The sequence below is a fragment of the Leopardus geoffroyi genome, chromosome D3 (assembly GCF_018350155.1).
Source record: "Leopardus geoffroyi isolate Oge1 chromosome D3, O.geoffroyi_Oge1_pat1.0, whole genome shotgun sequence".
NCBI lineage: Eukaryota > Metazoa > Chordata > Mammalia > Carnivora > Felidae > Leopardus > Leopardus geoffroyi.
Genome location: NC_059339.1, coordinates 80,889,901 through 80,906,226, shown reverse-complemented (window position 1 = coordinate 80,906,226; position 16,326 = coordinate 80,889,901). Strand labels below are relative to the sequence as shown.

Below are 16,326 nucleotides of genomic sequence, written 5' to 3'. Positions count from 1 at the left end.
CCCATCACATCTTAATGCAATTTTTCTACAATAATAGTTTTCCAAAACACAACTTCAGCGAGAAAAGTGCCATTGTTTTACGTTTCACCAACGTCTTTAATGTTTCCGTGAAGAGAAGACAGCTGGACTCTTATCACTGCCTCCGCATTCCGCCTGCCCTAAAATGTTGTTTGGAGTGAAGGATATAAAAAAAAATCTGCCCTTATACAGATATGTAGTTAGGAAAGGGAGGAATATTAAATAGGCTTTTCAGAGAATTGCAGACATTCTTCTTTGATATTAAACCCAAACCGGATGAATAGTAGTTTCTTAAAGGTTAATTACAGTGTGGAATTGGAAACCACATTAATGAACTTTTTGTTCTCTGTTACATTCAAACCCGTTGGTCTTTGCACTTTGCATGTTTTGTACCCATTCATGATTTTGTAATGTTATGCATCCGTCATGTGGAAAATATGGGTTCATTGAGTTACCAAAAAAAAAAAAAACAAAAAAAAACACCAAATTTCATCCATTCGTATCACTGCTGGTCTTATCATAAAAGTCTTTACATATTGGGCAGCTGACAGTCTCACAATGGTGGGCAGGTTTTCACAAATCGTAATTTTTCCTTGAAAGCTCAGATGTTAACATTGACCATAAAAGCTGCCAACTTTCCTTGAAGTCACAGGCTCCTGTCATTCGTGTTCCACAAAATGTCTTCCAAATACCCACAAGTCTGAATAACCACAGATTAATTTTCATGACTTAAACGGTCAGAGGAGGGCCTTTCTGCTGGGTGCGGAACACAGCAGAAGGCGCTGGGTGTGCCCTCTCTTTTTGTGACGTAGGCTAAGACTTGCCCTTAAGGGTTGAGATTTAATAAAATGGTAATTTTAGGGGCGCCTGGATGGCTCAGTCGGTTGAGTGTCCGACTTCGGCTCAGGTCATGATCTCGCGGTCCGTGAGTTCAAGCCCCGCATCGGGCTCTGTGCTGACAGCTCAGAGCCTGGATCCTGTTTTGGATTCTGTGGCTCCCTCTCTCTCTGACCCTCCCCCGTTCATGCTCTGTCTCTCTGTGTCTCAAAAATAAATAAATGTTAAAAAAAAAATTAAAAAAAATGAGTAATTAAAGGCGTTTTATTTTATTTTTAAATTTTTCTAAGTTTATATATTTTGAGAAAGAGCGAGCGAGCAGGGGAGGGGCAGAGAGAGAGAGAGGCAGAGAGAGAAACCCAAGCAGGCTCCACACTGTCAGTGCAGAGCGTTGTGTGGGGCTCATACAAATCGTGAGACCATGACCTGAGCCAAAGTCAAGAGTCGGACACTCAACCCACTGAGCTACCCAGGCACCCCTATCAAGGGCATTTTAAAGCAAAACTGACATTTAAAAATTATTTTAAGATTTTTTTTAATGTTTGTTTATTTTTTAAAGAGAGAGAGAGAGTAGGGGAGGGGCAGAAGAAAGGGGGACAGAGGATCCGAGGCAGGCTCTTCGCTGACAGCAGGGAGTTTGAACGGAGGCTTGAACTCACGAGCCATGAGATCATGACCCGGGCCGAAGTCAGACGCTCAACCCACTGAGCCACCCAGGCGCCTCTCTAAAGACTTTTTAAATTTCTGTACCTTTATTACTGCAAGTGCGTGTGGCAGTGGGGAGGTGCTGCTACTGTGGTTTGTGCTAATGAGCTAGCAGTTTCGCCCATCGGTGCAGATGTCACTCGGTGACGAGGCGATTAAGGTCTTCGTATTGTTATGACCATCATTTTGTCCTCCTGGATCCCCTGAAAGGGTCTCAGGAGCCCCAGCGTCCACGGACGTACATTTTGGGAACCACCTGTGTCCCTATTCCAGCCCATCTGCCAAGGCCACGTTCATCTGTGAGCTCCGACGTAGGCTCTGTCACCCTGGTATGCCACCTAGAGTGGGCCCACTTGGTTGTTTCTGATGTGCTGTTTCCTTTCCTGGTTACTACCATTGCCTCTCCTCCTTTTCTTTTAGCAAGGAAATTTTAACAGTTCCATTGGCTCAGATGGGTACATGCTCTCATCCCTGACCTGTGGAATGGCTCCTGTGACTTCTATTACTGAAGGGCTCCAGCAGGTGAGCTATGCCTACGTCAACGGACAGATGGACGGACAGACAGACAGTGCCTTTCATTGAACCCCAATGAGAAAAGGCTAAAGGAAGACTCAGTGACTTCATCTGAGGATGGGGCAGTATCCATTGTCTCCCTCCCTATGTCAGGGACACGAAACTTGGAGATAGGTTAAAGACACCACCGGAGGGGTTCCGACAGGGGAGAGGTCTTCTGTGTTCTGGGCACTGTGGACACAGAGAGGGAAGGCCGCTTCCGCCCTCGGGGTGTTCGTCCGGGTTCTCACCTGAGAACCACCGATCCGAGTGTTTGCGGTAGAGTGATGGAAGGTACTGGGTATCGGAACAGAACACCTTTCCTAGGTGAGTCAGGTCACGGGCAACTAAGCCTAGGGAGGTAACGAGTCAAGGATTCAACGCAGAGCCTACTCTTCTACAAATTCTGGTCCATCCAGGCCACACGGAAGTTAACCGCTTGTGGATGTGCTGCGTGCAGAATCAGGAGGGAGCAATGTCTCCAGCCCCAGGGGCTTACGGGCTAGGGGGAGAGACAGACAGAAAAATGCTACCCGTGCCATGTCATATAACAAGTGTCCTAACAGAGGGCTGGCTCTGCACAGACCCGATGGCGGATGGTGGAGTGTAGACGGAGAGAAGGCTGCCCGTGAAGGGGCCTGTCTATGCCGATGGGTAGTTTATAACCAGGTACGAAGTTACGTGCCGCCGACCGTGTCTAGACTGAAAACCCAAATGACTCGGGTGTGGGTTTCCCTCACTCTTCTCTTCCACGACTCTGTGACTTTCTCTTAGAGATGGAGGCTGTACTACATGACGCCCCTCTCGGCCCGCGCCTGGCGCATGCTAGGAGCTTCGGAGGCTGGCTGGAGCCGCCGCCTGCGTTCCTCACGTGCTATGTGGTCACCTTGTCCCTTCTGCTTCCGTGACGCCAAACCTAAAACTTGAGCACGGAGCTGCTTCCTCCACTCCGGTGCCGAATACGCTTCTTTGAGACGTTTCCCCGGGCTGTGACCGCACTGCCCACAGTAGAGCCCTGTTTCCCAGCATCCCGGCCCCGATTCCGTATTGGCGCTGTGATCAGGATCAGTGCTCGTGTTCACTCAGGAGCCCGACGAGGCAGTGGGTGGCGTCCCTGGCCCCCCTCCTTCTGCCCCGCGCGCGAGGGGTCAGGTCCATCCCTCCCTCCTTCCAGTCCCTGGTCCACTCCTTTCCCCAGCAGCCGCTGCTCTCGCAGTTCGGGCCTGGGACGCCGCGGTCGGCTCCCTGCTGGGTCTCACGCTCTGCGAGCCAGAGGTCGTCACTGGGGGCCCGAGGGCCTATAAAATGTTTGGTTCATCTGGTACGAGTGTGCTTGTTGAGATAAAAATTTTTTAATTAGATTTTCCACACAAAGTCCAGATTTCGGACTTCTCTCGGGAAATCAGAAGGCCTCACAGCACCTGGCAGTAACCAGCTGGGGCAGGTGGTGGCCCCTCCGGTGACACAGGACGCGGCCCCCCCATCCCGGGGGCCTCACAGCACCCGTCCCAGGCCCGGTGCACCAGAGTGCCATCACTGTTCCACGCTGGTTTTTCTGAACTGCAGACCCACCTGGCATGGCAACCCTCAGTGGCTCCCCAGTACCACTGAGGTAAACAGCTTCCGTGACGTCACGTGGGGTAACCCTCTGACCTTTGACTCCGCTCACCCTCTGCCTTTCTTCCCCCTCTTTCCAAGACTTTGTCTCTGCCCCTCTATCCCCACGCTTCCTTTTTCTGACCAACTGTTACAACCAACCCACCAACTGCAAGTCTCACCTTATATGTTGCTTTTTTGCAGAAAACTCCCAAGACAGTAAAATTCCTTGGACTTAAGTATTTTGGTGTTTTGGCATGCGGTGTTACAGTTGCTTTTTCTTGATGTGTATTTCTTTCCGTTAGGTGTTTTTTCTTTTCAAGTAATAAACTTTATTTTTTAGGACAGTTTTATGTTGATAGAAGATTTGAGTTGAGGGGCCCCTGGGTGGCTCAGTTGGTTGGGCTGAGTTGCCTGGGTGGACCTCCGCTCAGGTCACGACCCCAGGGTTCCCCGAGCCCCACATCTGGCTCCCTGAGGTCAGGGCAGAGCCCACTTCGATCCTCTGCCCCCCTCTCTGTCTGCCCCTCCCCCACTCATGCTCACTCGCCCCAAAATAAATAAAACATTTAAAAAAAATTTGAGTTGAAATTAGGGAGCTCTCTTCCTGTCCCCACCCGGCTCCCCCATTCTTAGCATCTTGCATCAATTAGCATGGTCTGTTGTCCCCGTTGATGAGCCAGTCTGCAGACGTCATTGGTTTGCATTAGGGTTCAGTCTTGGGGTCACACCTGTTTTGACAGGTGTATAGCTGCCACGTGACCATCGTTGGACTGTCACGTGGGATAGTTCCCCAGCCCGAACATTCTCCTGTGCTTCGCCTGCTCATCCCTCCCTCCCTCCTCCTGAACCCCGGGCAACCACTGACCTCATTGCTGGCCCTGTCTCTTTGCCTTTTTCCAGCCTCCCTTTGGTTCTTAGTTTTTTCAGCGTTGTCCTGACACGCCCTTCAGAGAACTAGTGTTCTCAGGGCTCCCTCGGAGCAACATCGGCCCCTGTGCCACATGCCCCCCTTTCCCACCCCCCGCGCGGCCGCGCTGTCCTGTGGGCGGGGCATCCTGAGATTCGCCTCCACATCTCCATCGAGGGTGCATCCAGAGTCTAGACTGCCGTGGCCCCCTCCGCTGATTTCTACCCAGACAGATGAGGAGTTAGCTCGTCTTCACGCCCTCCTCCTTCTGCTTACAGCCACCTCCCCTCCATTCGCACCCCCCTTTTTACTTCTGTTGCGATTTGGGTTAGATCTGTATTTGAGGTCATCATTATTTTGGCTATTTAAATGCTATTCGCAGCCGAACTCCGTATTACACATTATTAATTTTCCTTTCTTGTGCAACCTTTTGTTTTCCTCGGAACCGTTATTGGCCTTTTTCTATGTATGATTAACAATGACCGTCTTCATTTCCTCTCTGACATATCAGGCACTCTGTCAGTTTCCCCTTCTGGAAGGAATCCTTCCTGGAGCCTCCGAGCCACCCGTCAGGACTGACTGCTGCAAGTCCGGGGGTCCCCTCTGCCTCTCATCTGGGCCGGGTCCCCCGCCTCCTGGGTCACATGACATTGTTTTTCTTTGTTGACCCCTTAATGTGCCTTTTTAACTCTTCTAATACTTTTCTGGAAAAGGGCACGTGGGAGGCAAGGTTTTTGAGAACGGGTGTATTTGAAAATGCTTCTCCTTGTGTTTCTAGGAATTTAAAAAATTCCTAGGGAGAGCACAGTGGCAGAAAGAGTGACAGTTAATGGACATCCGCTGTCTCAACTGGACGCAGTAATTACCTCCTCCAGCCGGTTGTCTTTCCAATTATCTAATAAGCTCGTGGAGGGCAAACGGTGTCTTTCTGCCCACAGTGTTAGTGCTGAGCATACGGTCTGACTTTTGCGATCAGAACGTAAGTCTTGCGCCACAAAGCCTTAATGGTTGTTTGGATATTTGGGATGCTGGAGTGGCTCTTCCCTAGCTGGTAGAACCCTAGGACTAGTGGGAATACCTGTTTTTGTTCTTGGTCTAATTTGAGTTTATTAATTGGACAAATATTTCGCTGTGACCTCTCTGACGGACACGTGCCGTCCAGGGGTGCAGAGCGGACAGCTCCTGTCCTCTGTGTTCTCCTGACACTTCCGGGGTTTTCGTCGTGCCTATCCTTGGAGCAGATGGGAAGATGTGTCTTAGAAACCGTTTATCAGGGGCACCTGGGTGGCTCAGTTGGTTAAGCGTCGGACTTCGGCTCAGGTCACAATCTCCCGGTTCGTGAGTTCAAGCCCCACATTGGGCCCTGCATGCTTGGCATTCTCTCTCTCCCTCTCTCTCTGCCCTTCTTCCACTCATGTTCCATCTCTCTCCCTTTCTCTCTCAAAATAAACAAAACTTAAAAACAAACCCTTGAAGAGAGCTGTTGTTTTGTGCTGTCGGACGAGCTCAGGGGTCTGTCTCTGTCTTGCAGGTGGTTACCATGGGCCTGTTCCGCACCATTGCTCTGTTTTACCTGGGAAGTTTCGACAGCATAGTCCGTCGCTGCATGATGCAGAGAGCGAAATCTGAAGTTGCAGACAAAACTGCCTAATTCTTACCCCAGGAGAAAAGACTGTTTCTAAATAATCTGAACAGCCTGCTGCTTAAAGGGACCCAGATTGTGGCCTACAGCCACTTAAATGTGTTGCTTTTGAATCTGTGAGATTGGACCAGCGCTCTTCAGATACCTGGCTCAGGCGAGGGGATAGATGTTCAGCGCCAGGTGATAATATTAATACTATGCAAATATGGAACGGGAGGCCCCTGATTGTCTGAGGTGGAGACATGAGGATCGTATGGGACCAAAGGGCCTGTGAGCAGGGGAAAGAACGTCATTCCAGAGTGATCATTTACATTTTTCTATTTATTCTCTTTTTCTTCCTCCACTGAGATTAAGCCCAGAAATGTACCTTATGATACATAGGACAACGTCTCGAGGACATTCTTAACCTTCCACGAAAGGCAGTCTGTGGGTTTTGGGAGCCTTTTTTTTTCCCCACTTCTTTTTAACGTGGTGTATTTGATTCAAGAGGAGTTTCACACATTGCTGGAGAGTCTGAATGCACGAGAGCGCCCCTGACTCACTGTGCTTCTGGTGGAAACTCGTGGCTTCTCTCTCTCTTTGATCCCATAAAACTACAGGGGGATGAGAGAGGGCAGTGCAGTGGAAGGGAAGGAGAGAAGTATCCTCCAGTAGGAAAAATCACGCTTTCCTGCCTTCTTTAGATAGACGCGAATGCTTAGAGCACTTCTCATTTTTCATTCACGGGGAAAGGCAGCCTCCCCCAATTTTTTCTGAAGAGAAATAAAATCTTAGAAGCTTAAAAGTTTACAATTTCTTCAATAGCCATGGTGACGTGGAGCCCGCCCATTCTGTTAGAGGGCTCTTTCCATTCTTCCCATCCCTTCCTTTCCAGTTTTGCTGATACTGCTATACTATTTTTGTAAAAAAACAAAAACAAAACCAAAAAATGACCAGTGAAAATTTTTTGACTTGACTTTTTAAATTAACTCATGAATTAATTAAAACACGAAAAAACTCAGAAAAGCGTGACATTCTTCTCGTAGCATACATGTAGCTTTTAGGAAAGGCTGATGAGCGTCCGTGTACGGTTTCCTCATTAAGAAAAAGAAGATAGGACAGGGCCAAGCTCGCAGATCCTCATCTTGGCAAGAAAATGATCACCCATCGTTTCTGTGACTCCTGCTGACCCAGAGAACCACCTTCTCTTCGTGCCCCATGGTAAGGAAGCCCAGTTATCACTCCTGTCACATAGCCCTGGAGCCCTCTCGGCCCCGTGACTGCCGGTTTTAGATCCCAAGCTCCGTTGCTCAGTTTAGTGGATTTCTCAATAAAGTGCCTCTGATGAGTTTGGCCGATGTTCCCTGCTTCACGCCATCACTGTACTCGCTCCCCTGCTGAAGGCAAGTCACCTTCCTCATAATGCTACCCCCCTCCTCCTTGCATACACAAGTATGCATATACTATGCATACAAAAGATTAAAGACTTAAAAATTACAGCCAACCTTCTTTGCTCTTGAGTTTTTGGCCCTCTTGACTTCAAAATGACTTCTTCTCTCTTTTTTTTTTTTTTTTTTTTTTTTAAGTAAGATGTTTCATGGCTTTAATTCCTGGTGTTCTTTTAATGAGGATCTGGGAATGGCATACTTTAACACTGACAAAGATAGAAGAAATTATTATTGAATATATACGTTGCTTGGAATGACTCCATTGCAGTTTGTGGGGGGTGGGTTGACGCCACAGTATTTCCATGATTCTTTCAGTCTCATACAGCCCTTGTTTATTGTTTGCAAACTATGTTAGGTCGTATTTCACAGCCTCTGAGAGAGAGTAATGACTGTGTCTCCTTAAGGTACAGAAAACATTTATGTTAATATCGGGGTGTTTCTCACTTGTATTTCTTTCTCTCCTAAATGTTCCTTGAATATCAGCACTTTCTACTGCTGGTCTATATGAAAATCTAGTCCAAGACGGTGTCTCATTTAATACAGTTCACTATTTAACCACAGTTGTTTCAATATCCACTTCTCAAGTTATCCTCATAGACTGTACTGTTATGACCTCCAGGGAATCTGCTACCTGAACAAATTTAAGAGCCCCTGTTCCATGGTGGGAACTATTATCCCCAGCCCAATGGAAGCTCTCTCACGAGAGCAGACTTTGTTTAGACCAAAATGTCAGGGAATGGGCTTTTTTTGTCAGAGATGTCAAAGGGCCAAAGCTCTGTATCCAGAAAGCTTTGAAAACTAAGGTGGTTTTTTTTTTTTTTTCTCTTTCTAAATTTAGTGCCATTATTCATTTGATAGCCAAATCTGATGTATTATAGTTTTGATTTATCCATTTCATCTACTACTCCTTTTTCCTGAAGAGACATTAGTGGGTTTAATTGTAGGTATTGCCCCGGATTCTGTGGAGATGGCCCATAATATCCAGTGTATGTCCCATATACCTTTTCCAAATCTAACAAATTAAGAAATCTGAAACACATCTGGCCCTAAGGGTTTGGTAAAGGATTATAGAAATTCAGCAGCATCACGCAAAGATCTGACTTCATCCGAACATGAAAATAGGACAAAGGCAAATTCTATTTTTTATCTTTTTTGGCTCAATTTTTATTCATTTTTTTTTTTTTTTTTTTACGTAGACTTGTGTTTTTGCTCAGGGGAAGGAAAACAAAAAACCATGAGTCAGATTGTTCAGGAAGCTATTGGCTTTTTTTTTTTTTTTTTTTTTTTAAAGGGGTCATTGATTCAACAGAAGTGTCTATGCCTTACCTGTGGCAGAAAGAGTTTAATTACAATTCTGATGAAATGTTGGCTTTCTGTTTGTAGCCAACAACAGTTTTTTATGTGAGTGTTGGTTCTAAATCTTGTCTCTGCCGGCTTTGGTTTTACTGTTTTGTTATAGCGTATTTGCGAGTATATTTATTTAAAAATGCCTGATGTCATTCATCCATAGAAATACCAAAATATATTCAAGGACCCTTCATTACTGAAAAAGGTTTAAAAAAGGTTTTTGTTTTTTTTTTTTACAAAAAAACCAAGTCAAGGTAATTGTTCTTTTCTGTATTTTTTAATAATTAATTTTCAAAGCTGAGAGAGAGAGAATTAAAAATGCTGTCCATAATGGCCTCTTTACGTTAATACCTATATACGTTTAGTTATAAATCTGTTTGTTAAACCGTATATTGTCTATTCTTGGAAGTGAAACATTGAGAGACCGTTTCTAATATTTAGATGACAAAAACATTTAGGAAATAGTTGCTTCAATTCAAAGAATTGTACGACTTTGTCTTTCTAGAAGAAGGCAATACCATGATAATTTTTTTTACTGAATTATATCATCAACAGATTTAATTTTATTATGTCATGTTCTAATTTAACCATGTCTTACTCACACGAGGACACTTTTAAATATTCATAGTTTTTGACATGTGATGCTTTGTATCTTTCTCATGTCCTTAGTTCTTATTAGTAACTCAGTTTTAAAAAGTACATACTAAACATAACCTTCCATATCCTGGACTAAACCTTGCTTAGTTCACTGCAGTGATGGCAGATTTGATATTTTGAAGAGGAGTTAATAGCTATTATATTTTACACTTGCTTGATGGGGCAACTTTAAAGACATTTTTAAAGTGTAAGAATGCACATGGCTATTTTGATATATATTAGAACTTGTGTTTGCTACTTTGGAAGCTTTTGTGGCAGAATTGTAACCTAATTTTCATATCTTGTATTTCTGAATCACAACAAAAAAATAAAGGGGGAACAAGCTTTACAGATTTGAAAACTTATTTTTCTAGAAATTTGCATTTTTAAGAGACAGTGAATTAAGCAAAACACAGATCTCTTTCATGATGTTATCCTCACCTTGCATCCTAAACATTGGCAAGGCTTGGTTTCGATCATTTTCTAGGAAGTAATATTTTCAGAGTAAGTACTTGGTATTCTGAGCCCTCATTTCAAATACATTCTGTGTTTGTGTGACTCAGATGGCGGGGGGGGGGGGGGGGTGTGGGAGGATACCTGAGTAAAAGGATAAGAAATGTGGAATTTAGTAAAGTTTCCTAATGTCATTATGTTTCATATAAAAACAAATAGATTTCCCATACTTTCTTTTTAAAAATTTGTAAATGTTCATTTATATTTGAGAGAGAGAGAGAGAGAGAGACTGTGTGTGAGTGGCGAAGGGGCAGAGAGAGGGAGACACAGAATCCGAAGCAGGCTCCAGGCTCTGAGCTGTCAGCACAGAGCCTGATGCAGGGCTCGAACTCATGAACCACGAGATCATGACATGAGCCAAAGTCAGACGCTTAACCGACTGAGCCACCCAGGCACCCCGATTTCCCATACTTTAAACCTGCATATATTAACAATGAAATATCTCTTAGATGCTGAGGGGCACAGAAGACTGATATATAAAATAACATGCCTTAATATTTCTCAGTCCTCAGGTGGGAAAATTTGGTTTACATTGTGAAGAGATTCTTTGGACATCTTGGTTTGCAAGCCTAAGCTTTCCTGTACATTAATGGCACACGACATCCCTTGTATAATTTTCACACGGAGGTGTTTAAAAAGGAAAAAAAAGATTTCTTTTGTTCCACTCCCGTTGCATACCCCCGATTTCCCCTCTTTGAACATGTTTATTGAGTGCTCGGCATCCAGGCACCCAGGGATGCCGTCTGCAAAAAGAGTTTGTCCCTCCGTGGTGGCGATTACATCTCTCGTTTCTTGCGTCCCTGCGCCTTCATCCCTCTGAAGGCTCTACAAGTCTTCCTGGAGAAAGAGGAACCACTCCCCCATGCCTTTCTTCAGCTTGGGGCCTCCGCATTTTACGCCACAAATGTTTGAATGTCAGAGACTATTCTAGGCTGGGAATGCACAAAGGGAAAATATAGTCCTTGTCCTCAAATAGTTTGTAATCTACAGAGGAAAACATATGCCAGAAATTACACTGTGAATCTGACAATAGCTATGATTCACAGATCGTAATTAACATCGAAACACGTAGCCCGTGCCAGTCACTGTTGTGAGCGTATCACATTTAATTCATTTCAATCATACGCTAACCCTCAAGTGGTGCTATTTATACCCCCCTGTTATACGGAGGGGCACAGGCGGAGAGAGGCTAGGTAACTATCCCAAGGTTACAGCTGCTAAGTGACGGAGCCCAGACCCAAACCCCTGTTTTCTGACTTTAAGTTTCTCTCCTCAGTACCGACCCTCTTGTGGGCTCGTAGGACTGCCCAGGGAGGTGAGGCATGGTCTCACAGGGGAGGAAGTTCTGGAGATGAAACGTGAGGAATGAGTAAAAATTTGTTACGAGAAGATTGGGTGCATTTCAGCGAGACAAGCAGACGTACGAGGGCAGAAGACACGGGGGATTTCGGCAGATTCCAGAAAGCACACGGTTTATATAGCTGCAAGAAGGGGACACGTAAGGAAAGGGTGGTACCCAGGTGGTACCTGCACCAGATCATTCCATGCAGAGGAGCTGAGATTTTAACCTATGAAGAACTTCGAGCGGAAATACGAAATGGCCAGATTTGAGCTTTAAGAAGATCATGGTTCTGGGGAGCCTGCGTGGCATAGTCGGTTAAGCGTCTGACTTTTGGTTCAGGTCGTGAGCTCACCGTTTGTGCGTTCAAGCCCTGTGTTGGGCTCTGTGCTGACAACTTGGAGCCTGGCGTCTGCTTCGGAGTCTGTGCCTCCCTCCCTCTCTCTCTCTCTCTCTCTCTGCCCCTTACCTACTTGTGCTCTCTCAAAAACAAGTAACAAACATGTAAAAAGATCATGGTTCCCCACGAACCATAGGGAACCATCGGGTTGCTGGGCCCTTGAGTCTTGGCGTAAACAATTCTCATTAGTTTGAAAGATCCCATATTGGATACATAGTTACTCATTGAGTTGTGTGCTCAAAAGATGTCATCTTAACCTCCAGTATCTGTGAATGTGACCTTACTTGGAAATAGGGTCTTTGCCGATACAACCAAGTTGCGATGAGGTTATTAGGTTCCTAATCCAATATGGCTGGTGCCCTTAACAAGAACAGAAAACAGACACAGAGAAGGCCAGGTGACAACAGAGGCAGAGATCAGAGTGACCCAGGTGCATACCAAAGAACACCAAGGGTTGCCAGCCATCACCAGAAGCTAGGGAGCGGCAAGGAAAGGTTTTTCCCTAGAGACTTCAGAGAGAGCATGGTTCAGCTGACACCTTGATCTTGGACTTCAAGCCTCCTGACTTGTGGGAGAATAAATTTCTGGTTCAAGTCGCCTAGTCTGTGTGGTACTTTGTTACGGCATCCCTAGGAAACAAAAATATTAGCCTTACTTTCTCTAAACGTGTTCATCAGTAATACCTGGGAGATACTGTGCTCTGTGCTAAAGTGCATAAGGGAATAAAAGTCATGGCACAGAAGAGTAAATCCTTTGCCAATTTGCCCTCCATGCGGTGGTGTTTTACCTTGTCTGGTTCCACTCCTGCAGTTTCAGTCCAATGAGAGCAGTAGCCATTTGAAAAATAGAATTTCCCTCTCTTATTTTACTTCACTCTAAATGCCAAGTCATGAATTTCAAAGGGAAAAAATTTGCCATGAGTAAATTTCCTGCACTTGCCTTTGCAAACCGGAAGGAAACACTATTTGCCCACTATTACACTCACACAACAGAAGGATTTATGTCTGCAGTTCGTTGCCTCGTTTCAAAGGTGGTTGCTTAATTATTCTAAACATTTTTTTGAGGTTTAGGGCCCACCATAAATTAGATAGGTGTCTCAGTCAAAGCAAGGCTTGTTGTTTAGATTTGGCAAAAGAGTTTTCTCGTGATGACAAGGGTGGTTTGAGAGCACACAGCTGATGAACTGGGTTCCAGAAGACAAGGCTCTGGAGCAGTAATGAATCGGGAGCAGTATTACTGTTAGCAACTAATGCTAATTGGGAATTAGTATAATAATAATATATAATAAATTACCAACAACTTAGGCAAACCATCTGAAGGCACATGACTCTACTTAGCATCAGAGTTCATAATATATATGTCCATTGTATCTCGATAAAGCGGGAAACAATAACAGAGAAGACACCTGAAGTTGGAATTTAGCATTTTGGATTGTTTGTCTAGGCCTGGAAGATGTTTGTTTTTTTTCTAATTTTTTAAAAATTTAGTAGTAATATTTACAACATGCCTGTATTGAAAATTTGTATGTCCAGATCGGAATAATGTCCTTCTTGAATTTCATAAACTTTGGAAGTGTTTATACTGGCGATGGAGGAAGAGAACTTTCTGAATGATACTGATACTGTTAAACATCAACCAGTAGGTGGCGAAACCTGGCAATAAAAAGCTTTTTGTTTGGCAGACTGGTGAATAAAGAAGGAAAACACAGGCCTCTCAGACTCTTGATACAATCTCTATTCCCTGCATCTTGTTCTTTTCCCTTCCTGGTGCTACCCGACCAGAATCCAGCCAGGCGAAGCTGGCCGAAGGGTAGCCCATTGACTCTTAAAAGTGGAAGACAGGGGCGCCCGGGGGGCGCAGTCGGTCAAGCGTCCGACTTCAGCCAGGTCACGATCTCGCGGTCCGGGAGTTCGAGCCCCGCGTCGGGCTCTGGGCTGATGGCTCAGAGCCTGGAGCCTGTTTCCGATTCTGTGTCTCCCTCTCTCCCTGCCCCTCCCCCGTTCATGCTCTGTCTCTCTCTGTCCCCCAAAAAATAAATAAACGTTGAAAAAAAAATTAAAAAAAGTGGAAGACATCCTGCAACGTCAAAAGCCTATAGCGCACACAGGTGAAAGGTTGTTGGAAGGTATCAGGCACAGATCTAGGATTCAAACCCAGGACTCCTGACTCAGGCCAGGGCTCTCGCCACTCCCTCACCAGTACCCGGAGACAAACAGTTAATCCACACACTTCCTACAATACTTGCCCTCACACTTTAAGATGGAATCTAATAACCAAATCTGAATGCAGGAATGGTTTCGCTCTTTCTGTACAAAGAAAATTCAGGACAGTCCTGTGGAATATATAATCTTAGGCAAGGACTGTAATGCAGACCTGTCCTGAGAATGTCTGCTGATGGCCGAGATGCCACAGAAGGAGTAAGTCTTAGAGAAACCTGTAAAGTGAGGCTCTATGGGAGCAAAGGAGGGGAAAAAATGAGACTTTTCTTCCTCTGGGAACGGGAGATCCATTTCCTTCTGGGGGGGGGGGGGGCTTCTTTGCAGAAGTACAATCTCTTCTCCAGCTCTTTTGTCACATTTCCTCACTCACATGCTGGGTCTCAGAAGCACTAAGGCTTTCAATTCCTCTTAAGTAATTTTGGGGGGGTTAAAGCAAGGTTCTGAGCTGATCCTTAAACTATAATCTTGTGGCATTGGTACAGGTTTCTACTATTTCCCTGAGAACATGTATCCCGGGTCAGTTATGCCCAGTGTCTATCTCCAGGCCAGAACCTGTCCGCCACCCCCACCCCACCCCATTGCCATGTCACAGCCATTAGGAAGTAGGAAGGAGGACCTTCCTTCATTCCTTGCCTGGATAAGTTTGTACAAGGCACCCATTCCTACATGCAAGAGCTTGGCACATTGGTTGACTGGGTATGATAAATGAAATGAAAGTAATTTGTGCTTATTTTGCTTAAGAATACATGCTTTGATTTTAGACTAGGAATGAGACAAAATAAAGATGATGCCAGAACATGTTTGTACACATTGCAGTGCTCATTTGTCACGTTTCTATGAGCACTGTAATCCAGCGTCCCTATATACTTGTGTTTGAGCACTGTTAGGTAAGCCGCTGTGCTTTCGGTAAACACTTTTTTTCTTGGCACTTTATTTGTCAAAGACTTTTAGAGACAGAAAATAGTTAAACATGCACAACTCGTTTGTCCTCTTGTGCCTTTTCTCCTAGGGGCTATTCATGCTGATGAATGAACGAGTGTGTGTGCTTGTGTGTACAATGTATCTGTATGTAGTGTGTGTGTGTGTGTGTGTGTGTGTGTGTGTGTGTGTAGATAACTCGAGGAGGTGCAGCCATCTAGGATTGGCTGCGGGGCGACCCCAGAAGCCTTGGGAAACCGACCCACGCTGGTGTTAGACCGTGGGCCCGAAAGTCACCCTGGAGACCTCTGCAGCGTCCAGCCCCAACCGTCGGGGGCAGAGGAAAAACATTTGCTTAGCCATTTTAAAGCCCCTGATATCCTTGACTGGCCCCTCGCTGGCCCGCTGGGAGCCATGTCTGGCCTTGGTCACGGACGGGGTCTCCAGGGTGTGCGTCCTACCTGCACACCTAGGAAGCGGACTTGAAAGTAAACACCCCTCCTGGGGCTTCCCTTGCCTCTCTTCACGGCTGAGGGCCCATTGCTCGGGGGCAGCAGGGGCCTGGGTCTTCTCCCTGGCAGCTGCCAAGAGCTGGTACCACGATGTGAACGTACGTACACACACACACACACACACACACACACACACACCACCACACACACTCGGTTGAAAGGGTCAAAGCAGTTCCTGGCCCTTACACACACCATACACGCACACACTAGGTTAAAAGGGTTGAAACGATTCCCGGCGCTTACACACAGCACACGCGCGCGCGCGCGCGCGCGCGCACACACACACACACACACACACACACACACACACACGATTAAGAGGGTCGAAGCGATCCCCGGCGCTGGCGTCCTCGGCGCACCCACCCGGCAGCCCGCGTGCGGTCCCCCGGGCGCCCCCGGCCCCTCGCGGGCCCCCGGGCGCTTGCCGGGCCCGCCGCAGGCCCGAGGAGGCCCCGCGCACACCCACCGCGCCGCCGCCGCGCGGGAGGCCTGCGCCGCCCGCGCCACCCACCGGCCGGGCCGGGCGGGCGGAGCGGAGCGGAGCGGGCCGGGCGGGCGGGGGCATCGCGGGCGCGCCCTCCCCGGCCGCGGCCCTTGCGCGCCATGTGTCCTCGGCGGGGCGCGCCGCTCCCGGCCCGGCCGCGGCTCCTTTAACCCGGGAAGGAGAGCGGGGTGGAGGGGCGGCGGGGCGGCTCCGCGGAGGGCTCTTTCTTTCTTCTTTTTTTGAATGAACCGTGTGACGTACGTACAGGAAA

General features: G+C 46.7%; 1 protein-coding gene across 3 annotated transcripts in view; it reads left to right on the top strand.

The window, feature by feature from the left end:
* KDSR (3-ketodihydrosphingosine reductase) overlaps nucleotides 1-10,019 on the top strand; it is a 39,964-nt gene extending 29,945 nt beyond the window's left edge. For 2 of the 3 annotated variants that reach the window (XM_045458727.1, XM_045458729.1), the window contains 2 exons: nucleotides 1,981-2,082; nucleotides 3,488-4,055. In XM_045458727.1, the coding sequence (XP_045314683.1) occupies nucleotides 1,981-2,082; nucleotides 3,488-3,931 (546 nt within the window). In that variant the 3' untranslated portion in view covers nucleotides 3,932-4,055. Of the gene's footprint in view, nucleotides 1-1,980; nucleotides 2,083-3,487; nucleotides 4,056-6,149 lie in introns of those variants that run through there. The other variant, XM_045458728.1, reaches the window with a different exon arrangement.
* Nucleotides 10,020-16,326: the final 6,307 nt, after the last annotated feature.